The sequence below is a fragment of the Bombus impatiens genome, unplaced genomic scaffold, assembly GCF_000188095.3.
Source record: "Bombus impatiens unplaced genomic scaffold, BIMP_2.2 scf_0155, whole genome shotgun sequence".
Taxonomy (NCBI): domain Eukaryota; kingdom Metazoa; phylum Arthropoda; class Insecta; order Hymenoptera; family Apidae; genus Bombus; species Bombus impatiens.
The window spans coordinates 180,276-206,491 of record NT_176574.1 but is presented as its reverse complement, the minus strand read 5'-3'; the positions used below and the strand labels follow the sequence as shown (position 1 = coordinate 206,491).

Sequence of the window (26,216 nt, the reverse complement as noted above, 5' to 3'; positions counted from 1 at the left end):
TTAGGAAAAAAGCTTTTTTCTTACACATCAACTAAATTCCTTAAAATTAATTTGTAAACATTTCACGAAAGATGTCCATTTTTTTAATTTAACAAAAAATAATAGTTGAATACAATCTCAATATACATAGATATATGTTTTTAATGTATTGAGTTGTCTGGAAAGTTTGTACTGTTTCGGTAGGTGACATTACAACAGGTTTGAATATATCAGAATAATTTAAAACAAATGACATGTGTCCATATTCTAAAAGATGATATTTCAGGCATCTTTAGAAAAGGGTTTGGTTGGAATATATTATATATAAACTTTTGTTAGTTTCATATGCTCTTAAATGTGGAAGGGCAAAAATGTCACACAAGTAGCAAACAAGGTAAGCGCTGTTTATGGTAACGGTGTTGTATCAGAAAGAACTGTGCGGTAGTGGTTTGCTAGATTTAAAGCTGATTTAAATCTTGAAGGTCAAGAATGCCCGGATAGACTTTCCACCATTGATGAACATCAGATCAAAACATTGGTCGAGAATAACCTACGCTATACATGTGAATTAGCAGAAATATACCAAAATCTACTATTCACGAACATTTTGTGAAGCTTGACTATATAAACCGTTTTGATGTATAGGTTCCCCCCAAAATTTAACAGAAAAAGATTTGATGGATCGCATTTCCATTTGCGATTAACTCTATAAACGCAACGAGAAACACCATTTTTAGAGCAAGTAGTGACGGGAGATGAAAAATGCACTATTCATAATAATGTTGAGTGGAAAAGATCCTGGAAAAGGCGGAATGAATCGCAAGTAAACAAATTACAGACAGCAATTGAACAAAAACGTCCAGAACTATCTAATCGGAAGGGTGTCTCATCGGGACAATGCACGGCCTCTTATGTCTTTGACTACTTGACAAAAGCTGTTGAAGCTTGGTTGGGATGTGCTACCCCACTCACCATATTCAGCAGACATTGCACCCTCAGATTTTCAGCTATATAGATCATTACAAAATTCCCTTAATGGCAAAAACTTTAACTCTTTGGTCAGCCTGAAAAATCATATTGCAACGTTTTTTGCTGAAAAACCTAAGAAGTTCTGGAAGGATGGAATATTCAAGTTGATTGAAAGATGGAGGATGATTGTGGAACAAAATGGCAGCTATATAATTCAATAAATGTATATCGATATTTAAATGTGCTACGTTTGAATTTTTCTCAAAAATTAGGAGGAACTTTCCAAGCAACCCAATACATAAATAGCTTCATATGCGACCATAAATAGAATTTAGGAAAAATGTATTAAATTACAAAAGATATAAAACCAAATTTATTGAATATAGAATTTGTGATGAAAATAGATATAAATTTCTTATTAATATTTTAAATCTATTAAAAATTTTTGATTGATTAAAATATTCTTTGAATTCATGTTTTCTGTTCATTCATAACAATATTGTATAATAATATTTTTCATTTTAAATTAAATCTTTCATGAAATTTCCTAACTTTTATAGCAGAAACAAACATTTTTTCACTAACAAACCATAATCTTTCTGCCAGTGCGGGGTTTAATGCAGTTTTTGATGGATCACAACGATAACAATTACTGAAATAACATCCAGTTATCCCTTCCAATTCTGGTGCACTTGCGCAGAAAACTGGTGTACTAGCAGCTTGTTGCTGTGTGATTTGAAAAAAAAAAATTGTAATTACGTTTTCTTAAGTATTCTGTTTTAAATAACTGATTATCTTACCAGTGATTTTGTAAAAGGTCGTACTAGCATGAACATTAATCGGAGTATCCATGAATAACGACTTAATGAAGAAGAAACCATATTACCAGGATGACAACAAAAGACATTTACAGAAGGCCACCGTTTTGCTAATTCTTGTGCAAATAAGATATTACATAGTTTTGAATTATTATATGCTTCCATAAACCAATATTTATATGGAGGAGGAGATAAAGTTAATCGATGAAAATCTTCTTCTTTTTTTAAATTTGAAAATCTATTGGTAAAAATAAGATATCATATATCAATTTTTATTACAGAAAAAGAAGATATTTGTTATTATATAATATATGCAATATTATATTTATTAAAATGTTTTAAATACCTGTGTGATTCACTTGAAACTATCACTACTCTGGAATTATGACAACGTTGTAGTGGTTCTTTTAATAAAAGAGTAAAGTAAAATTGAGAAAGATGATTTACTTGAAATGTTGTTTCAAAACCATCTTTTGTAAGTGCATACGGAATTGCAAAGACACCAGCATTTAAAATAAGGATATTTAAAGTGCTAAAAATGTAACAGTAATGAATAATGTAATGTAAATATGGTAAATTTGTTATGAAAATATATTGCTATTAATGATAGTTTTAACCATCTAAGCATACCTATATTTTTGGTTAAATTCATCAGCTGCTTCTTTAACACTATATAATGATGACAAATCCAAATGTAATGTTTCACACATAACATTTTCTTTTTCTTGTTGTATTTTTTGTATTGCTTCTGCACCTTTTTCTAGATCTCTACAAGCTAAGATAACTTTACATCCATGTAGAGCTAATGATCTAGCTGTTTCAAATCCTTAAAAAATATAATTAGGTAGAGAAAAATAACATACTAAATTGTCTATAAAGGTAGAATTATTGTTGATTACAACTGATCTGAATAGTATGAAATGTATGTAACATATATACCTATCCCAGTATTGGCACCTGTAACTATGGCAAGTTTACCCCTTAAGTCTCGACCATGTAAAACAGATAATGCTGTGCTACTACTATCAAAACGTTGTCTTATAGGCTGTGATGATTCTCTATATTCTGTAGCAAATGCAAGCCGAGGGTCAGTATATGTTGTTGTACGATTTATATGATCGACAAATAAGACTTGACCATCTTCTGACACACGTTTTTCCCATCCAGATGGCAGTTCTTATTGATAAATAACATTATCAAATTTTATTCATAACAGTTAATGTTTGAAACTTGTTAATAACTGCATAATTATTTATCATCAAGTTCAAAAAGTACATAGATGTAAATATTTAAGTATCAAAAGTACATAGATGTAAATATTTAAATATTATAAATTAATATGTACTATGACATAAGTGGTTAATTAAAAATTTAGATTGTACATATATAAAAATTTATATAGTAATATTGTACCTCCCCCAACAGTTTTTGTTCGACCAGTTCTAGGGTGTGTCCATTGTGTGCCCTTTGTATAATGACTAAAAACAAAATAGTATTGAGATTTACAAAATTACATTTTACAGATGTATTATAGATAGATAATTTTATATTAAGTCTTAAGTACTGGATGTAACACTAGGTTTTATTAATATCTATAATTTATATCATAATAATAACAATAATAATATATAACGAATACTATTATTTACTTTACATAGTAGACATTTCCATTAGGAGTTGTCATTTCTTCCCATCCAGGGGGTAATTCATCTTCACTATCGGATTCATTTAAAATCATCCTCTTTTCTCCTTATTTTATACTAATTTATATTGAATTCTTTATCGCCTTACTTGGGTTTACTGAGTACGTATTTGCTTATACCACGAGTCTATAACGTATATCGATTTATATCATGTGTTACCAACAATATAATCAAAAAAGTACATAACAAATAACGGTTTATCTGATGTGTTACCAACATTATAATCAAAAGAATGAATGATAAAAGAAAATGTTTTTTTGAAATACAGATATTATATAAAATACTTATATATTTACTTAAAGAAAAAAATATTAAAACGGTATAGTTATAAATATTTTAAAATTTGTTATCAGATATGATATGACTATTTTGCTTAATTTTATATTATTTTATTTCATATATATTTAAATATACTACATATATACATTGTATGTGCCTGTGTATTATACATTCATGATTCATTAAATTTTAATTTGGAATAAACAGTAAGACCAACTATCCATTAACGTTAAATTTTTTGTATAAGTAAAGTGTAATTTTCAATGTGTACGTAATTTATATATTAATAGAAAAATGTTGTTAGATGTTTATAATAATACGTATATATATATTAAAAGACGTATTATCAAAAATAGAATATTAAATAACAATTAAACATGAAATATAAAGTACAGAAAATGAACATGTATAAGCTTACACGTACATTTGAACTTTTAAGATTCCGTTCTGAATGAAGTTAACTGCGAGCCGCACCCGCAGTTTGCGTACAATCGATAGCAGATTTCATTTCTGTCAAATGGATAATGGCAGCGACGGCAATTGATATGATGTTGCAGAGCAATGGGTTTCAATCGAAGAAAAAGGAAGATCCAGAAAATAAAGACAACTTATGGTATGTGTAAAAAGTTTGCTTTCGAAATTTTTTTAATATAAAGCGTACATATTGCAGTAGGCAATTGCAACGTATAAATATTTTGACGTTCGTCTTGCGTGCCACACATTAGAAGTCAGAGAATTAGTCATTTTTAATAATTTACTTTATTTTTAATTGTCTCCCTTTATACAGGTCCTCTATTTTGGCTGAAGTACAAAATAGTAGCAGTAACAAACTACCCTCAAACAAGAATATTCTTGTCTTAGGTAAGTTTGAGTAATTACTTTCCTTAATTAATGCAAGATTCTGAAGATATGTGTATGTGTCATGCATAAATGTTATGCATTATAATGAGTGTCAAATATAATGTTTATACATGTAATTTTGTTTTGATGTTGCCTGTAACATATGGTTGCCTATTTGTTTGATTTTTTATTTGACGTATAATTTGTTTATTATCTTTTGTTAAGATTTTTAAAATTAATTTTACATATTCAATGATAATAATATAAATGTTTATGACATATATGTTATATAATAAAGCTGTTCACTAAGTATTTAGATTACACATGTACATAGTAGCAAGAAATCATTTCATTTATAGGTGATAATGAAAGTGGAAAAACAACACTCATTGCTAAATTACAAGGCGTAGAAGATCCAAAGAAAGGTTCCGGTTTGGAGTTTGCTTATATTGATGTCAGAGATGATTATAGAGATGGTAATATCAATTAAGAATTGATAATGTTTCTAATTATAGCAGGTGAAGAGTAATGAAGTTTTATTATTTAAATTTTTTACTCAGATCAAACAAGATTATCTGTATGGGTATTAGATGGTGATCCTGGTCATGCAAATCTTTTAAGATTCGCATTAAATGCAGAAAGATTTCCACATACACTTGTTATGTTAGTTGCTGCAATGACAACTCCATGGGCTATCCTCGATCAACTTCAATCCTGGGCTGCACTTTTGGGAGATCATATTGACAAATTACCTTTAGATAATGATACTTGGCAACGATGCAGGCAATTTAGTAAGTCATATTTTTAAATTACTTCTTTCATAGTATGTATTTTACATTGTTACATGTGTTCATTTAATAATAAAAGATATATTAATTACATCATTTTTCAAATTTTCAAATCATTTTTTATGTGCTTAGATGTAAAAAAGTGGCAAGATTATACAGAACCTGGAGATGAATTAGATCCTGGTAGTCCTTTAAGGCGAACTAGTCGTAACTTAGATGACGATACAATGGATAATTTACCACTACCAGAAGGAGTACTTACAACAAATTTAGGCCTAGATGTTGTTGTTGTTATTACCAAAACTGATTATATGTCTACTCTTGAGAAAGAACATGATTATAAGTAAGTTCATAATATAATTACTATTAAAAAAAGATATAATTGGTGGTAATAATTTACTTTATTTGTTCAATAATTTTAATTTTTTATAGGGATGAACATTTTGATTTTATACAACAGTGGATAAGACGATTCTGTTTGCAATATGGTGCAGGATTATTCTACACATCAGCAAAGGAAGATAAAAACTGTGATTTGCTTTATAAATATCTTACACATAGAATTTATTCTTTACCATTTAGAACACCTGCTTTAGTCGTCGAAAAAGATGCAGTTCTCATGTATGTAATTTTAATTGAGTAAATATTTGTATATATTTTTAATATTTTAAAGATGTTCTTGTTTACAGTCCTGCTGGTTGGGATAATATGAAAAAGATTAGTATTCTTCATGAAAATTTGCAATCAATGAAACCAGATGATTACTATAGAGATGTAATTGCACAACCATCAACAAACAGAAAAGTATGTGTGTGTACAGATAAATTACTTTTTTAATATTAAGGACTTTATAGTAAAATATTATTTTACTAATTAGTGTGTAGCTAGAGAAGTAGAAGTACAGGCAGAAGAAGAACAAGCTTTCTTAGCGAAACAACAAGCCGCATTATTAGGTATAAAAGATCCAACACGATCTCCAACAACCAGGAATCAGGCAAGCACTGGACCAGTTATTCAGGTTATACCATTTATAATTGGAGCATGCTTGTCATGTTACATGCAGTTAATAATCATTCAGCATTGAATAACAATGTTGTGGCTAATTTATGTATATATACCATGTATTCATGTATGTTATCATCATATCCTCATCTCTTAACAGATAATGCTTATTCATATTAAAAATATTCTGACTGTAATACCCCGAAAATTTTGACTTTAATTGATGTTTGAGCGAGTGTTGCTTTTTATATTCTTGGGTGTAATTATCTGACACATAGCATTTACATTTCTTATTCAATTTTTTGTAAATTAATGTTAGGATCATCGAGCACTTTTTTTGCATTGACATTAAATCAATTAGATCAATTCATGCATTGCTTAGTGTTTATATATTCTTATGTTTAGGTTAGTAGCTTCTCATTATATAATTATAAGATAATATTGTATCTTAATAAACTATATTGTGTTCTTTTACATTTTAGAATCTAAGCTAACAATTAATGTTAATATGTGTATTTTGTTAGATTTACTGTACAGAAAAAGCATATTTGCATACATGACTATTTCATACTTTGACAGGCTAAATTTTAATTACATATTCCATTGTTTAGTAACTTTGTGGTGAATGAGATCACTATGTGTTTTTACAGTGGACGATCAAAAGCATGTTCTAATCTTTGTGGTATGATCTGTTATGAATATAACAGAAAATACCATTTTGCAAATATTAAATATTTTTTATACAGGTTGCATCACCAAATAAAAAGTTGGATCCTAAAGGTACTGGATCTGCGCAATCTGGGGAAGGTGTTCTAGCTAACTTCTTCAATTCTCTTCTTCACAAAAAGACTGGAAGCCCTGGATCACCAGGTACTGTAGGTACGAGTCCGATAAAAATTGGTAAGTTTTATAATGCATTATAAGAATGTAGTATATTATGAATTTTCATAACATTTTAAAGTTAAAAATTTCGATTTATTGTTTATTTCAGATAATGCATCAGTAGATAAAGCAACTATGTGTAATGATGCAGCAGTGGAATTAGATCGACTTACTCGAACGAAAAAAATGTCTCCTCCCAACTTAAATTCATCATCTGAATGTTAAGGAAGTATATTTTCTTTGCGACCCATATTGGGAGTTAAGTATTGAATTATAAATCATAAATATCAGTTCCATAATAACATTTTGAGGATAATTGAATGACACTGAATATAAAATATATCTGTGATCTTCATCTTCATTTGTAATGTTTGAAACTGATACAGAAATTATTTTTATCATTTTGTATTAATAATATTGCAATGCATGTACTAATTTGGTAATTTATAATGATCTAAAAAGATTTTATTTGTATTTATTATATTTTATGTCATTTATTATGATTTAAGATTTTTGTCATTTATTAATTTAATACAGTTGTTTTAAAAAATACTCACAACTTTTAATAACTTGTCATAGTTATAAAATACTTACAAGAAATTTTTAATCAATAACTAATCATATTGTGCAAAGCACAAATATTCAGACGAATTTATTTAAATAGAAATATATACATATATAACAATGTATTAATATTTTATGAAATTTTGTTATAAAATACTGTATCAATTTATGAAATGAAGCACAATTGTATAATCTAAAATAATTTTTTCTTTAGTCTTTTAAAGTTATAATTTTCTTTAGGTTGTAGATTGCACATTTTTTATTTATAATTATAATTTGCACATTCCTAGTGTTATGGTTCTTTTGGTATTAAGATTTTTGACGTAGTACTAATTCTTTGTTATGAATGTGCAACAAAAATTTTAATCACACTTAAATGGGTCGCAAAGAATTGGAATTAATTTATAAGAACAGTTGAATTTGATTCAGAAACGAATATGTTACTGAGAAACAGAAAATAACGAAGTGTCACACAACCTATCAATGATTTCGTTTGTTATATCTGACTGTCAGTAACAATACAAAGTTACAGCTAGAGAGTTATTGAATTAACGTAATTAAATATTTAATATAGTAATACATTCAATTATGCTTACGCACATGTCCCTACAGCTCGTTATAGTAAATTATTTAATAATCATCCATGAAGGATGTAAGGATTTTTTTACTGCTCTTCAATGCTTTCATTTCATTTCCTAATAAATAAATAATTCTATTTATACAATATTGTCCTCGTTAATAAAAGTTGGCTGAATAATTTTCTCTTGTATTCGGTCTAATTTATAAAGTGCCGTTACTGTAACGTAAATGGGCCATACGAATGTGTGAGATAGTATTTTATATGAATGTTAGATTTAGAAGAGATTTCTCAACCAAGGACACGGGCTTGTCTTTGGTTTGAAGATAATTCGTGGTATGAATTTTGGAGTGTACAGTTACAAGGCGAGTGAAACTTCTTTGTCAAATTTTAAAAGAATTTTATGTAAAAGAGAAGAATCTGTAAATTCAGTTATTAATGTGGCTTTTCTGTATATGAAGTAATTAAAATTCCTGATCAAAAATAAATAATTTTTCATAAACATAGAAGTTATTGTTATTACAGCAATATACCGCAATCAATTTCTTGTAATTTAAAAGAGTTAAAAATATTTGTATCTTTAAAATCTTATTTATTTTACATTCATTTGATATTTTTATGTTTGGTACTAAATATTTAATGATTTTAATGACATGGAAGAATATCTATATTTTGATGTTCTCAGTGAGAAATAGAAAGTTCTATTAAATTAATAAAATATTAATTGCATTCTATAATTTTCTATTATTTGTCCTCTATATAAAATTTTACTTAATAGATACATATCAGAATTAAACTATTTTAACTTATTAATATGTGCGCAATAAATAAGAATATTTAACATACTATTGTTCTTTATTAGGTTGAACAAATGTATTTATTGTTATAATTTCCCTGAATACAATTGAGATGATTATATGTATAACGTAATAGAATAATACAAGTATTAAGATAGTATTTCTAATCATCGTAACATTTTTCTTACAATGTTTCTGTTACAATGTTTCTTCCATTGCAAACGCCAAAGAGATAGACAATACAATAGGATCAACGATTAAGTAACCAAAGGGATGAAATTACGAATATTTTTATCATCTTGAAAATGAAAAAATTGTTACAATTGATTTTTTTACTCAGATTTCATAAGAAAATTTTATAATCCCATTGTAATGTTATACATCATTTTTAATGCTGTTTATTATATATAATATTCTCAGATAAAATGTATCCTTTTACAGAAATATTATATAACAGGAATGGTACAAAAACTATATGTTGCCCATTCACATTTTGTATCTTCTTTAAGACTCCATGTTAACAAATAATTAACTTACAATAAAAATTATAGTAGAAGACATTACAAAACTTAATTATTCAATAATCAAAATTTTTGTTGAATACCTACTACATTTTTCATTTGTTTATCCAATTTTATATTCCATTAATAAATCAGATCTTTCAAAATGATAAAAGGGTATGTATGTAAATGTTTTATAATGTTTCTGATTATTTCAATATATATAATTGTGTTAAATATTTTTTATTTTATTGGATTCAAGGTAAATTATGTATGATCTAGGGTTGTAAAAAATGGAGTTTTAAATTAAATATTAATGTCTAATACTTGTTTATTGGTCTACTTATTTTAAATTTAGTTAATAAAGTTCCTATTCTAAACGCATATAATAATTGCCTTTCAAAAACTTCTAAAAAGATATTGTAAATGGAAGAGCAAGGGGTAATAGTTAAAAGCACTACATAGTATTGTAATATTCACAACGAAGATTAATTTATAGGTAAGACCATATTAATAAAGACTATTGCTTAATATTTATTAAATTTATTTCAAACGCGTGAAATATTCTTTTTATCTCAAATACTTAAATGAAATATTTGAATTTATTATATTCGTTTAATATATTCAAATTACATTATATTACTACAAAAATATTTTCCAAAAATTATAAAAATGAAAATTTTGATGTTAACACTATGTATAAAAAAATAATGTTTTCATAACATTAATTTTAACATTATGCGATATCAAGGATAATCATAGATTGCATATTTTATTTTAAAAGATTTTGTATTATCTGACTATAATTCTTTTACTGAATTCTTGCATCACAAAACGTAAGTATGGTCGTACCTATATAGCCAGAATTTAAATAAAGGAAGATATTTGTTAGTGCAATTAACAATTATTGATTATTCCTACCATAATTTCTCGAAAATTCACAAAGCAAAAAATTATTATAAGAATGAATATTTTTCGAAAAGGGAAAAAATACAAAATGATATAAATATCAATTACTAATTTTACAAGTAGAAAATTTATGCCGATTAGTTCGATTCAAATACGAAGCTAAATTTTCTTTCTATTTCATTATAAATATTCTTTTCAAGATGTATAGTCGATGAGCATTACTTTTTTTTTACATTTTTCTACCAATAGCGATACTAAGAAAGAAGATGCAAAGTCTTGTAAAGATTATTTATAAGCCAACAAATATTCATATTTATTACCTTTTCAAAACTTTGCTTCCCCTCTTTCCTCACTATAAAGAGGGAAGTAAATTGAATAAGTTATTATATAGTTTTCTAAAATATAGATAGTTACTATTATTAACGTTTATGCAAATTACTGTCAATTAAATTAATTTTATTAAACTGCGTAATCTTTTCATTGCCTTTAATATATATATATAAATTACGGAAATAAGGGAAACTTTGAATTACAATGATAATGATAATTATTTTCCTAATATTTTTATAACTAATTAGATATTTAATGATAAATTAAACGTTTCATGACTTATAAAAGTAATTGGCAGTATCCATTATTATTGGGAATATTGAAACTTCTAATAATAAGATACTTTATACAGTTTCAAGAAAGGAGAGCAAATGTGACAGTATTGGCAATAAGATTGAGGACAGGAAGTGGCGAAGTATTTACAAGAAATTCATGCAAATTATTTGCGGGACAAGAAAAACTAGAAAGTCTTAAAAATTTATATCCTTTCGATAATTATTACAAAAGCGGAATAAAATTTTTTGTTATAGGATGCAAAATCTATAATCGTGGAAATATACTGGTAAGTACAAATTACATCTAATAAAGTGTAGTAGAAATGATAAAGTAACAAAAAAAAAAGCACTTAAAAAAATATTGTATCTATAAATTACTGTATACAAGACGCGTTATTGTTGTATAATTGCAGGAAGGAAAACAGCAAAATAAAAAAAGAAATGCAGAATTTGCGGGTATCTGTTACTTTCTAAAGTACGAATTTTCTTATCCCACTCGTTATTGCTTCTAATCGAGGAAAGCAAAAGCTTTGTAAAAGGTGTTTGCTGGCTTTCGACACTATAAGTACTACGTTTAATTGTACATTTGAAGTAACGTTAAGTAACGAATGTCTTTGAAGAATTATTGTGCGTATAGACTATATATCAGCGTAAAATGGAAACATTATATATGTTTAAAAATATTGGTTAATAGAGTTTTCGACTAATAACAATTACTAGAAAACAATAGTTTACTTATTAACTTACATTACTGAATCAAACTTGGTAATTTTGAAGAAATGAATAAGAACGAAGCGCTATTCATAAATAGGATACGATCTCAATATTTCATCATAGATACGATCAACTTGCTTGGCATTTTGCTATAATTCTTATAATTCATTTTCATGACTCAGCCTAATGTATATTTATATTTAATTGCCTGATTATATTTATATCGTGAAAATATGCTGAAGTTATAATATTAGGAACAAATTATACGGAGCCCGTTAACAGATTAAAAAAAGAAGGAATAAGTAAATATTGCATTCGGTTTCCTCTGATTTGTATATATCTTTCATAGCATTTATTTAAAAGATTTTTAAGCATATATATGTTTGGCATGCTTGAATATATTTAGGAAATACTTATTCAAAATAAGAATAATCGTGGAACAGATTACACTGAATAGCCTGTTTATGTCTTCATTATGGTATAATACTTATGTACGATAGATGCAATGAAATTAAATAGAAATATTTTATACATATTAATTCGTATAAATGTTTACTAAAATTTTAAAATAGGAGTATAAAAACTATTAGAATTAATTAGTATAAATTTTATTTGGTGAATGGGCAGTATATGTATAAATATACTTTGATAGTTTTAACAAAATCTTAATTTATGTTACAGTCTTGTGGAGGTTGAAAGTATCGAAAATAAAACGTATCTATACTTTCAAAATTTGAATCAGATAATAGATGCAATATTTAATTATTCCTACTATTATCATTCATTATTATATATCTAAATGAAACACTAGCTCCGAACGATAATCACTTTTCTAGATTTAATAGAGCAAAATTCGTTTGTCTACCGCCTTCCGACATATTGGACACTCCGACATCCGGTCTCCGCACATTTGACAGGTGCCGTGGCCGCACAAAAATATCATATTCTTTAAACGATCTAAGCAAACTGGACACATTGTCTGTAAAGATACAAAATAAAATATTTCAATGTACTTAATACAAATTTCAATTAATTTATTTTTTTTTACAATTTAATCGACATTTTTTCCGAGCTTTTATTTTCTGTGTAAAATTACAATCTTTTTTTTTTTGTTGCAGTTCCTATAAGACGAAGATTGTAAATTACGCTCTACATATCTTCATTCGAGGAAGAAATGAAATTCAAAAAGAAAGGAAAACATATAACAAATCATATGATAAAAGACGATATACCTGTTCCTTGATATCTTGAAGTTGTTGTTGAAGTTTCTGTATATCGCTGTGTGATGTATCTCGGCTACCGTTGTTCATCAAAAGTGTTTCTCCTCCACTTCCAGTATTTTGTTGTGATAATAATTCTTCCTCTTGATCACTCTTCACGTCTGTTATCGTTCCACCTTTTAACGCATAAAGATTATTTATATGCATAAATAATTTTTACGCTTTTAGTATATTTCTTCTATCGGATCTATTTCATTTATTATTAATACATATTATTTATTAATTTCATACCTGAAGCATTGGTCGCTTTAACGTAAGTGACATCGCCTCCTCTACCGCAACAGATCGACAACGGTAACATGTGCTGAATTTGAGCTCTGCATTGAACGCATTTTTTCATCAGGGCAGCGCAGCTTTCGCAAGCACACATATGTCCACACGGACGAAATAGTACGTTAGCTTTACGATCCGAGCAAACCACGCACTCCTCGATCTGCAAATACGTTTAATTTGTTTTCAAAGCAGGTAATTCACTTTCTTTGTTTTTCCTTCTAATCAAAAGTATTAAAATATTGTTCACGAATGTATGGATAATTTCGCAAATTTTTTATCAGAAATAAGTTTTAGAAATAAATTCCTAGAGGAAATAAAATTTATTTCCTATCATCATCGCGGAATCGTTATCGGCGAATTACGGTCAACGTTCTATCAATACGAATTTTAAAAATTATCAAGATAGTATTTTACTTTTGTTCTCGAAAGGACATTTTCTCTGCAGATCAGGCATTTCTTCACTCTTGGCGCGCAAGCGTTACAACAAGCTACATGTCCGCAAGGGCTGAAAAGCATTTCACGTTTTCCATCTGAACAGACCAAACACTCGTCGATCGTGGCTGATGGAGCTGCCGGTTCGATGTTGTCCCTGAGAGCAATAATTACGCATAGTGAATGCACGAAGATAAAATTTGTTTTAAAAGTACCTCGTTATAATTTATCGGATTATTTATGATTTTTAGCCAAATTGACACATCTTGGATGTTGAGCCTGATTTGGTATATTTCCGAATACATCTAATACAAAACGCGTTTTTTGCAATAATACGTAGACATGTTTATTACAATCTCACGATAAAAATAATATAAAGGAAGCAATACTTCTCAAAATTCTTTTCTAAAGGATCAAATTATTCCTTGTCGCGTACAGAAAAAGATAGAAAAATTAGAAGTGTAAATTGAACGTGTTCATAAGATTTGATTAAGCGTAATATCGGTTATATGAGAAGTTTCATGCTGCATAGGGAAGTTTATGCTTCGAAAATATAGAGATTACTCGGCTACAGACGTGTATTTGCACGCTTCAGTAAGATATAATCTTATTTCCTTTGACCAGAATGCATATTAAGCGGTCGTAATTACAGAATGCCACGTGCCAAACAGTCGCGTGTCATCCGAGTAAATGTAGATTACCTTGTTTTCTCGAACGTCTTCTCATTCTGCAAACTATTTTATTGTGTGCACATGTATATAACAAAAGACATTTTTTTTTTCTATAGAAGAAATTAATAATACCCTTGTGTTTAAGTATTTCTTCTTATAAATCAGACACTTCCGTATCTAAATTCTAATGAAATATTTATTAACTTTTTATATAGATATTATAATTGATAAAATGTTATAGATATGTATTTCTTGACGTGCAAATATTTTTACTCAAAAGCAGTCTTATCATTAAAACAAAAAGATGATATTGCGACTCTAGTTTATAATTTATGGTCGAAATAAATAATTAAAAAAAAAAAAAATAGGATAAAGACTTAAAACAACCATTGGAGAAAGCTATAAAAAAGTACTTGAAATTTTTTCGATTTCTATTCGAACAACTGAAATTCAATGTCAAAAGAGTGATTGTCCTATTACTCGAAAGTTTCATTATTATCCGAACATTCGTCTCTCTATCGAATACGGAAGGCTCTATCGTAGTATGAACTTTAATTTTGTACACCCGCATTTGAAACTTCTCAATGAATTGCGACGTTTCGCTTATGTGACTGCGGGATGAGGTAGATTGTAATTACTAACGATTCTCTGTCCTTGTGGCAAGTAGTTAGCGTTTTGCAGAGATTTGGATCTGGGCAGAGGTCGAGCGGAGTCTGTCCCTTCTTGTTCTTCAATTCCAAGTCAGCCCCATGGGCAGCCAGGAAGCAAGCAATGAACGAGCTACTTTTCTTGTCCTGTCCTTGCGCGCCCAGGCCCATCAGGAGCCGCCCTACGTCCTGGACATCCTGCAGCTGTCGCAGCTGCGTCAAAGTGTGATATCTCAAGGCTTCGTGAAGAGGCGTGTCACCGTCCTTGTCTGCTACGTTTAAATTGGCGCCTTCGCGTACCAGCAGCTACAACAGGATTTACGAGTCCCGTTTAATTATCGAACTAACCCGTGGCGAAATTAATCCGTGTCGGTTTAAGAACATTTTAATTACGTATGAACTGGCGTATCTCGAATTGTTCGATCGAATTCTAACATTGCTCCGATTCCCTATGTCTCGCCGCTAAATTATCTTCTTATCTATGTGAGTTCTAAAATTGTTCTAGGATCTATTCTTGTATCGATATAACAATAATTAAAATTCCATGTGTCGTTAAGAACATCGTTCGTCATGTAACTTTCGTTGTTTGTTAAATAGAGCTGCTTAACGATGGCGAATTATGATACACTTAAACCTTAGACTTGAAATTTATATTTTATACAAAAAATTTGATAAAGTATCACGTATACTGAAGATTTATAGAGGATTCTACGGAAAAATCCGATCTGTGTCAATACTTTTGTTCATCATTGTACATTAGACAGTAAATCATCGTTTAACAAAGTCATGTCAGATCGAACAAGAAAAGTCTTTTATTGAGAAAGATACTTCGATTTTTCATGGGTGGAATTGAGATTAATGTTCGGAATGTGTTTTCGAAAGGAATTGGAACATCGGAAATGTTCAGTGAATCGTTTGTGCAGCATCGGATCAGAAGTGAGGATTTCTTTTTGACGATGAAATAAACGTACACGAACGATTTGCGTGTGCTGTCGCTCGACAGCGAGATGCAACGCGGTTTGCAAATTGACGTTTTGCAAATCCAGGTCAGCTTTTCCAGCACGTGCCAGCTGTTCAGCAACTTCGACGTGATTGTTCAGAGCAGCCAGATGAAGGGCCGTGTAACCATCGTCCTTTTTCTCGTCAACTATCCATGGTCTCGGAAGTTTCGAGAGGAGCACCCGCATTGCGCTGCAATCAAAAGAAAAATATCACGTTTAAAGTACGACCGATAAAATGATTTTTCGCTGTAATATCTCATTCCAGTTGTACTTCGAATTTCAAGAGGAAAATTTGTAATTTTTATTGACAAAGAGGCTATTATGAGGCTGTTATGTGTGAAATTTCACTTGATTTTTTTATTAAAATAAATAATAATCACTCAAACAAGCAAAAATATTTAGTTTAGACATTGTACACGTATATTTGACGTTTTTAACGATTTAACAATTTTAACGATTCAAACGTTTTAGCAATTACATAGCTCGGAAGCAAAGATGAAATTATAAAAAATAACATAAAATAGTAACAGCTGTTTAAAGAAGGAAATTCAGTAATTTTTTTTCAGAAACAAATCCATGAGAAATCCAGCTTTAGAAATGGGAGAAAGAAGGAACTTAATGACGATCGTCCTGAATGTTATTCCGGTGTAAAGAGCGTTTAGACATGTGCGATCAGGAAATTGTGATTTTCACTAGCAAATTCAAAACGGATTTGTTATCAAAGGATGGGCAATCAATTACGTCGTTTGGCAAACGTTTGTAATTCGATGCCACATTATTGCTTCGCATTAGTGTCGCCGCGTGCAGTTAACCGATGATAAATAGCACGAAATCAAACAGATATTCGTCGTCTGCGGATTTTCGCCGCTGTCGATACGAATACATAGTCAGTTTACGCAGAAATCAACTGAAATCCTTTCGGTTTATAGCCACGACATCATTAACAGACACGGTTGTCGATTAACAAATCCTGCAAACTCTGGCTGGTAATGACGCTGTTCGTAGATTATTTAGTAACAGATGTTTACGATAGTATATCCATGTTTCTGCATATTCTACAATATATTGTTCCATGCTGTATCACGAAATGGTCAACGTGAATATGAAATTGTTTTCGTTGAAAATTCATCTTTTTAATTCGACCGTATTTATTCCTCTGATCGGAGTTTTGAAAAATGACTTCCCCATCAAAGATATTTTTGAATTTTTGTCTGTGTCGTTATTTAAATCAATCTCGTTATTTCATAATTAATATACAGCCGGAGACGAAAACTAAACGGACAGATAATGGAAATAAGAATCAACGAAGTTTCGTAAATTACTATAATCGCTTTGAAATTTTAATACGATTATTATAAACTGCGCTATAATTAATATTCGGGCAAGCTCGCAGCATAAAGATTACATTTAAGATTAAATTTTATCATACACTAATGAGATTAAAATTTGCAAAGATATAAATCTTTCATATATTTTATTTCATTATCCTTTCGAAGATTATAATATTATTACTTTAATACAATTCAGTACATTTTACTTTAATACAATTCTTAAGATCTTAAGAAGGGGAAGTCTCTGTTCACGTACGCGACAATTATCGATATATTGTATAATAATTTTTCCATACAACTAGGCAGAACTTCAATTTCAATAATCATTTTGGCCCTGAGTATCTTTGGCGTGTGATAATTATAAAGACTTCGTTTTGTCGATGTTTTCAAAAAATACCACCATCTATGACTGTGTTGCCTGTGGACCCCATGGACAGTCTTTCCTCGGGGCTACAGCCGGAAAGAGACGTGACAGCTGCCTTTTGACAGGACCTCCTCGAGGTACCAGCACCGCTGTGGCACGACAGCTATGCATATGTTTATTCTACGTACGTGTATATGTACGTATGTACGTATATAAGTGCTTACTTTACGTGCAACTTGACACATACGTTTCCGATAAACGTCAAACTTTTATTTTTCAACTGGTTGCATACGAAATGGTCAATATCATCGCGTGTAAGACTTTTAGAAATTTAATGATCAAAAATACGATTGTGAGTAAATGTTGATTTAAAGATAGCATCCTACGACACGATCGGTCTTTTGTCAATGTTTTTATTCGAAAAAAGCACAACTATAAATCAAAACTCGGGACCTGGTGCTAACTAAACTCGAGTGTTTTTCTTAGTACCAGTTTACGATGTATGTTTTCTACGTACAACATTTAATCAGGCGTAGTAAGAGACTAGAAACTGTTCGTAACATTAGTACAATTGCAAAGGAAGTTACGGTATGAAATATTACATATAAATATATCTTTCACGTTTTATATACAAAAGATATTTATATACAAAAAGATATTTTTTTCTAGAAAAAAAATTTGCACAGACAATAATACAAGAACATAAAATTTCATAAGTAACCTGTAACGTTGGTAACGTGATTGATTTATTTACCTATTTATCAACTTTCTTGTCTCTTAGAATCCACAGAGAACCTACGAGATCCTGAAGGATCTATTATTATTGTTAAATGAAAATTAACGTCACAAAAGACTGAATCGTAATTCAACCTTATTTTCTAATTTCCAATTTGCAGGATAAAATCATCTTTCACATGGCTAGCAAGAACGACTCAATTACAATGAATAACATTTTCTGTAACGACAACTAAAAGAAAGGAACGGAGGAAATACTATTTGCACGATTAACGGAAACAGTCCATTACTCGCATCGACTCGTATAATTGTCGCTTTACCGCAGAATCGATTTGCTCGCGGCTAACAGCCCTTTTCCCCGTTCTATTCGATTTCTCAGCGTCATTACGCATTTTACGTCTCTCCGTTTGCGCCTGGAAGACCGCCATCGAAGACTATAAAATTTTTATGCTGCTTCGCTGGCGTATTTTTTTATTAAGCCCGGTCTACGATGGCTCGCAGCGCGTTTTCCAGTGCAACCGCAGTTACGAGATCGCGGAAAAATTCGCCAATTTTACCGGTATAAATATTCAAAAGGGATCGGCGACGGTATTATGACGTTAAAAGCTGTAAATAGTTTAATATTAATTAAGGTTCGCATCCGACGTAGTTTTCACAAGTTGATATCATTAACGTATTAAGGAAACAGCTTCTCCTGAGGTGTTGCTGTCTAGATTCTTTTTTATTCTTCGCGCAGGTGTTATCAGAATCGCGCAAATATTAATTAGAATCTACCACTAATATTATCGTTGGAATTGACAATGATATTTAGAGATATTGCTAATGTTATGAATAATAATGTATCAAAGATCGCTATGAATAAATACGAACAAAGTATATGTTACATTATGTTTCGTAAATACAAATACTCCTATTGTTTTTCGTATAGTAGTTGTGCAAACGAATAATCAAAATTCTTCAGTAAAACTCGGAGTCTATTAAAAAAAAAAAAAAATACAGCAGGTTGCTCTAAGTATTCGCCGTTGCTTTCTATAAGTTTAAGGCGTCTATCGGATAAGCGACGAATTCCATCACGGAAAAATGCGTCCTTAGACAAGATCCAATTGTCAAGTCATTTTTGTATCTCATCCACTAATTGGATAAGGCGTGTTTCATCGATCGAAATAGATAATAATCCGTGTGAGCAATGCCTAGTGAATAAATTGGATACTGCAAGACGTTCCATCCTGGACACGATGTCTTTTGTCACATAAACATTGTGCAGTCTAGCGTTGTCCAAAGGATGAAGATCAATATTGGATCTTATACAAAGAAGATACCACATTTTTTCGTGATGGAATCATCATTTACCTAATAGATGGCTTAAAGTCATAGAAAGCAACGATAAATACGTTGATTGAACTTTTGATAAAACTTGCGGTATTTTTTTTTAAAGCAACTTAGTTTCACTACAGAAATTTGAATTATTCATTTGTACACCCATTGAATTTATATATATTGTACTATTTGTTCCAACGCACATTTTCTATATAATAATCTTCTCACGATTCGTTTATCCTTATGAATTTTCCGTGTGATTTACCACCACTAATAATCGTTGCAGTTACGGTGGTTCATGAACCAATAAATAAAAAATAATTGCCACCAATATTTTTGTTCTAGTGATTATGTTGTCAGATCAGTTTCTCTAATTGATTTCATTTTTCTTTCAGCAATACGAAGTTCATCTTTAAGTTATGCGATTAACGAGGAAAACGTTATAAAGTATAATGTAAAACATTTTTGATTGATTGATGTAATTAAACAGAAACACTGGTTATTAACATTCGTGGCATGAAGACCGTACGTTACATTTATCGACAGATAAAATATTGTAATATTATTCACGAAACTGGAAATGAAATTTACATTTATTAATATTATTCAAAAATAAAGGTTAAAATATTTTGCAAAATTTTAATACCAGACATTAAGTTCAAAAACGTGTAATATGCTTTGAGACAACAATATTGTTTGATTCATTCTTATCATTTATTTATTATTTCTATTAAATAGAATACCTGCAGATGCAAATATTTTTATTCGATATTTATATTTCTGACATATTAAAATTGACTTAAGTTACACATAAGTCAATTGATAATAGAAACTGGAACCTTTTTGAATATACAAAGTTCAGAAACTTTATTTAATCATTTTATTATATTTTAAAAGATGTTCAATTAGATATTATTTTGTTCGCTTAAGATATACAATTTTAGCCACATAACATGGACGAAACAAGTCTTTTATCAGATTATTTATTAGACTTTAAGAACTTGAGAATTGATAAATGATTCGTTACGGCTACTATATTAATAGGAATTTATACGAAATTTCCGCAGTAAATTAACTTCGATCGTACAATTACCAAGCTTGTAATTAGTAACACTCGTAACGCATTGTACGCTTCGTACGGGTTATTAACCTGTCAATTTTGCACTCGTTTAAATTGAATCACTTTTTATAACGAGAAATTCAATGCATTTATTTTCGATACATTTTTGATACAGAGTTTTGTACGTATTAAAGAAACCTGCAATCATGTTGTGACTTTAATACTTAATCGGTAGGTATAAACCGATTATACCGAAACTAATGCAGCTTCAATTAAAAGATTTATGATGCTATTTAGCCTCATTTTGTTTCCGAATGTTCCACTTTTTATATATTATAGCGTAATGGAATTTCATAGCCAGCAATATCCTTTGTAATTACTTTAGAATTTCTTTTATGGTTACTCAATTATTCTACTCGCATGAATATCCTTTTTACAAATGTTTCGTTGTCTTATTTCTATATACTTACAATGAAGCTTAGAAATATTTGTAGCAAGAATATATGAATTTTACGACGAAGTGTATAATTCAATGATAAATTGCAATAATCACAAGCTACGTTAACTACCCTTTTTGGAATCACCAGACTATAAATCCAAATTACTATAAAGTAAATACAATAAAATTTATATATCATTATATACATACACTTACTCTTCGTGCTTGAAACTCATCGCACATTTTATGACCGATATAAGTGTCTCTAATCATCGAGCATGTAACTCCTAAAATCAGTAGCGTAATTTCGTTCGAATTAACTTTTCCTGTTCTTTTTGTGCTACGTGTAATTTTACTTTATGTTACAGTTATGTACTTACACACTTACTGTAACGAAGGGCTTGCTCCGTCGACATTAACAAATGATCATTACTATTATTACCATTATATCGAAAGTCTGTAACAGTTATAATTTAGTTTATAATTTCAAGATCAATACTAATTAAGTTGTGCTTTTGGCGTAACGCTGCGATATAATCGCTTGGAAAAATTCTAACTTCTTTTCGACTCTATACAATATCTTCAAGGCGATTCTACGACAGAATCGATCGACTGATTTTCATGCTTTACCACGTTTTATTACGTTGCTTAGAATCGAGCGACGAGAAAATCTTTGGGGAGAAGATCCGTAGTAGAAAAGGATAAGGTCGACGGTATACGGAACTCTCAAGATATTTCCGTAATTCGACTTGGAACTTCCGAATTCCAAACTAGCTTTCGATCGTCAGGGGACGATCTCATGATTCCGAGAGATTAAGAGTTCGAGAATAAAGTGCATCGGGAAGATTCTTTGGAAGGAACAAATTATAAGAAATGTAATTGAATGAGAGAGGAAGAAAAACGTTTCACGATAATTGGATATTTTTCAGATATTTCAAACTTAAAACGTTCAATGGGAATAACGGATTATTTTATACGAATTACTTTTTTCGCGAGTAAGACATTTGTCGCAAGCATAGTTTTCGCGCTGTTAGCATTACTATTGTGAAATATTAAATTGTAAAGATAAAATTTCACATTAGTTTTATATTGAAATAACTTCTATGTCGTTCGTTACAAGTTAAAAGAAGGTAATTAAAATGATTCGCAGACTTAAACAGCTATTACTTACATTGTTACCTATCCGTAAATGTTTAATAACAACTATAACATTTTCCTGTTTATATATATATATAATTGTTTATGAAATATCAAAATTATTTAATACATTTAGTAATGTGCGAAGGATAATTTTCAAAAATCGATAAAAAGGTTGTAATTGTTAATTACTGATAAATAATGCGCGCAAAAAACTGCCAAGAATGATAATTATATCTCTATTTACCTAAAGAAAGGAGGAAGAAAATATTACTTTTAGTAAAATACCCTCAGGATGGTATAAAAAAAATCAATTTCCGTGTGTTTCGAGAGTTTAGCTGAAACGCCGTCCAAAAATATTTTCGTCTCCAAAATAAATATTTTCTTGGCTATATTCTCCAGGGCAGCGTCCAACTATATTTCCAATAGAATCAAACCGCTGTTGGCGGTATATAACTACAACGGATTAAATAAATATCGTCACTACGTATGTACATTGCTGTGATAAAATTCCGAGAGAACTAGAATTTTAATATTAATTAAGTATTCTTGTGATTATTCGAATTGGTATGCTTACAAGGAACATTTTAATTCTGTTATTCCATCGTTAAAAATTTTGTTCCGCGATATCGTTGAATATCGTTTCGCAACGCGTTTTCGCGAATAAATCTTTAATGTTTCGAGCAGATGGTCGATTCTAGGTCAGGAATAAAAGGAAGCATGAGCCAATAGTTTGTGACGTTTAGTTGTTTATTAGCATTGATGATGCCATTTGCACGCTTTATTCGTAGAACAGTTTTATCCTTGAGGCGTGTAGTCATTTCGAAGTTAGCCTAATCGTGTGCTGGCTTGCGTAACGCGTGAGCAACGATGATATTAATTTGCAAAAAATGAAACTTCATAGACACGGCAGTAATGGCAATATCGTCAGCATCGCGTCATCCCGTTGCTTGGTTGCTGTAACTGACACTTGCGTGACGTATCTTCTACTATGCATATGATGTGACGTGCCAAGATATCAAACATGTCGCCGTCATATGATGTCTCGTTCCATTACATGTACGACGTTTCTCACATCTAGGCAGAGATCCACTTGCGATTTCGTTTATTAAATGGTCGATATGCTCCACTTCGTTGTTATCAAGTTTTCTTCATGTACATGGTGAGTCAATAAAAAGTAGTACTATCTAAAGTAACTCGCTACTTATTGATTTGTTCGAGAAATTTCTTAAACGAATTATGTTTCTAATTTCTAACTAGATTCAAGATCTTATTTTCTTATAACTTACATCTTCTGAGATATAAAAAAACCTGGAGTGTCTTAAATAGCACTGTATATTTTTTTATAACATTACTTGACCCAGCTGGATATTCTCTACAGAAAAGTGCTAAGTTGTTTATGCCGAAAAATCATTAGTTTGGCAAATATTTTAACTTTAACTTGTAAAATTTAACGTACGAAAAACAAATTAAAATTGAAATATCCGCCAAACTAATAGATTTTCGCCATAAGTAGGTTTTTTTTTGTAGGGAATGTCCAGTTGGATGAAATAATGTCATAAAGAATATATTGCGTCACGTGAAAAGCCCAAGGTCATTTAGATATCTCGGAAAATATATTAGAAAATAAAGTTGCATTTACCCGATGAGTCCCTTGAAATGCAACGTAATTCATTTAATACGCTTCTCGATAAAAATCGATAGATAAGGAGTTCTTTTAGATAGTACCTCTCTTATCGACTCATCCGGTATATAATCACAATGAAATTTTTATAACAGTTATATATACAACTACCGAAATACAAATTTTAACGTAGAAAAGAATTCTAATTCTTGTAGAATCCAGTTCTTTTTTTGACTGCGTGAAAAGTGTTAATTTTATCGATTATTAATAAGAGAAACATATCTTTTTCCAATACTTTTGTAAAGACCGCGTAACGCTCTATTTCGAGATCAGTTTTATAAACATATTTATCGCATAGTTAGATAATATTTGACGAAAGTATCATACAATGTTGCGTATATGCATGCAACGTCAAATACGAAGAAGATAAACTTCGTTACACTTTAAAAGTCCTCGAAACTTGGTCGACGATAAATGTATTTAAACTTTTCTCGCGATATCCTTAAATTATGTAGAACTTAACGCGGAATGCAACTGCGGTTATCGTCCGTGGAAAAGCAAAAGATATTCGATCATTAAGGGGCCATCGTTAATTCGTCGAATACCATAAATAACAAGGCGAACAGAGAAACGACTACCGATAATGCGTCGCGGTCAAAATAATTGTAAAGGGGGAATCTGGTTAATGAATGGCACGATTCAGCATACAGTCAAGATACTTGCTCGAATCTCGTCCACTTTGTATCGGTATCATCCTACACGCGTACAGCCGGCGTGCACGGACATACACGTGCATATATCGTGCATTTAGTGAGTCACTGACAAACGAGGCATCATTGCAGAGTCTACCGAGAACCCGATGTACACGCGCCTCTGTTTCCGATGTGCGGTTCGCTCGTTCTGCTCGTTTCACTCTTGCTCGCGAAACGTTCCGTCCGATGGTTGTGAGTCAGTGGAAGAGATCATATGGCAAAGTGCTAAATATAATTGACATAGTGCAACCTACGGATCGTGCATCGCTCTTTGAATATCTCTTCTCGATCGCGTTCGTATCGATTTTCACCGTGTTCACGCGTTCCAATCGAACGAACCAAACGATTCTCCGATAACCGTCAGGTTGTTCGGTAAATTCGTAGTGAAAGTTCAGAAAGATTTAATCAGGGTTAGACTTTCTTCTGCTCGTACATGTAACTTCCAGAGTCTTTTCTTTGCTTTCTCGTTTTTCTCCTTCCAATAGATTTTAAATACTCACAGTAACTTCTTGTTCTTGTTTACGTCTTTTGATTAGGTTTCATAAAGACCATAAAATAGCGAGATTATACTATATTCGATGAATAAGACAGTTAGAGGTGAACGTTGCAGTGAAGATTGAAAATTTCTTGGATATACGAGGTTCGATATCGTTTCACCGGCAAAATAAAACTTTTTTTATTAACGAATTTTCGATGTTTCCTCTTAATTCTCTGCATTATTCGGCTATGTACGATATTTTCAAAATAGAAACGCTACGAACTTTTCGAACAACGATATAATAATATAAATAACCAGTATAGTATGTAACATTGTCGACGAGCACGTGGACTTCTTGTAATTTGGCAACTTCTAAAAGAACGTAATACGATTTACTTCGTAGACATTGTATTTTTTCACTTGGTTATTTATTTATTTATTTCCGCATAATAATGTTACTTTCAATGGGATTAAACAGTGGATTGTACAAAGTGGACGTTTTTCCTTTTAGAAAGTTTCAGGTGTTGATGATGGATAATTTTAACTAAGGGATAAGGCACGCAAATTTCGGTTATTGAATAATGGTTACTTTTGTGGGTAAGTTATGTACGACTTCACGTGGTCATTAATTGACGCTTAAACGAGATAAATCAGGCATGACGACCGTGGAAATTGCGCAAATATGATTCGATCGATTAATGTAATTTGCTAAATACGTATAGTTAAAAAAATAGAAGCTGCGTAGAAAA

At 30.4% G+C, this 26,216-nt stretch overlaps 3 protein-coding genes across 8 annotated transcripts in view; 1 reads left to right on the top strand and 2 right to left on the bottom strand.

Annotated features, from left to right (window-relative positions):
- Positions 1-1,213: 1,213 nt before the first annotated feature.
- Positions 1,214-3,640, bottom strand: LOC100746767 (WW domain-containing oxidoreductase). Of its 4 annotated transcripts, none has more exons than XM_003487494.3 (7): positions 3,416-3,640; positions 3,180-3,244; positions 2,706-2,942; positions 2,397-2,592; positions 2,113-2,298; positions 1,749-2,004; positions 1,214-1,674 (listed from the first exon to the last, which is right to left on the bottom strand). In XM_003487494.3, exons 1-7 carry the CDS (start codon positions 3,502-3,504, stop codon positions 1,465-1,467), a joined length of 1,239 nt encoding a protein of 412 aa, XP_003487542.1. In that variant the 5' UTR covers positions 3,505-3,640; the 3' UTR covers positions 1,214-1,464. The 4 variants fall into 4 exon arrangements, with proteins under 4 accessions (XP_003487542.1, XP_033175338.1, XP_012238015.1 ...); XM_033319447.1 differs by having other exon boundaries at positions 3,421-3,635; XM_012382592.3 differs by having other exon boundaries at positions 2,706-2,831; positions 3,416-3,626.
- A 562-nt stretch (positions 3,641-4,202) lies between these two features.
- On the top strand, positions 4,203-8,903 carry LOC100749398 (cytoplasmic dynein 1 light intermediate chain 2). 2 transcript variants are annotated; one of them, XM_003487515.4, is made up of 10 exons: positions 4,203-4,361; positions 4,536-4,609; positions 4,948-5,064; positions 5,149-5,379; positions 5,509-5,719; positions 5,809-5,997; positions 6,066-6,180; positions 6,254-6,370; positions 7,125-7,278; positions 7,370-8,903. In XM_003487515.4, the coding sequence occupies exons 1-10, from the start codon at positions 4,273-4,275 to the stop codon at positions 7,483-7,485; spliced, it is 1,413 nt and encodes a 470-aa protein (XP_003487563.1). In that variant the 5' UTR covers positions 4,203-4,272; the 3' UTR covers positions 7,486-8,903. The 2 variants fall into 2 exon arrangements, with proteins under 2 accessions (XP_003487563.1, XP_003487564.1); XM_003487516.4 differs by having other exon boundaries at positions 6,254-6,394.
- Positions 8,904-10,829: 1,926 nt separating this feature from the next.
- The window catches only part of LOC100749631 (E3 ubiquitin-protein ligase MIB1-like), a 160,707-nt gene continuing 145,320 nt past the window's right edge, over positions 10,830-26,216 (bottom strand). For both annotated transcript variants that reach the window (XM_003487432.4, XM_024365899.2), the window contains exons 2-7: positions 16,201-16,420; positions 15,225-15,535; positions 13,894-14,068; positions 13,438-13,639; positions 13,159-13,322; positions 10,830-12,905 (exon numbers count right to left, since the gene is read on the bottom strand). In XM_003487432.4, coding sequence (XP_003487480.1) covers positions 12,765-12,905; positions 13,159-13,322; positions 13,438-13,639; positions 13,894-14,068; positions 15,225-15,535; positions 16,201-16,416 — 1,209 coding nt within the window. In that variant the 5' untranslated portion in view covers positions 16,417-16,420 and the 3' untranslated portion in view covers positions 10,830-12,764. The remainder of the gene's footprint in view (positions 12,906-13,158; positions 13,323-13,437; positions 13,640-13,893; positions 14,069-15,224; positions 15,536-16,200; positions 16,421-26,216) is intronic.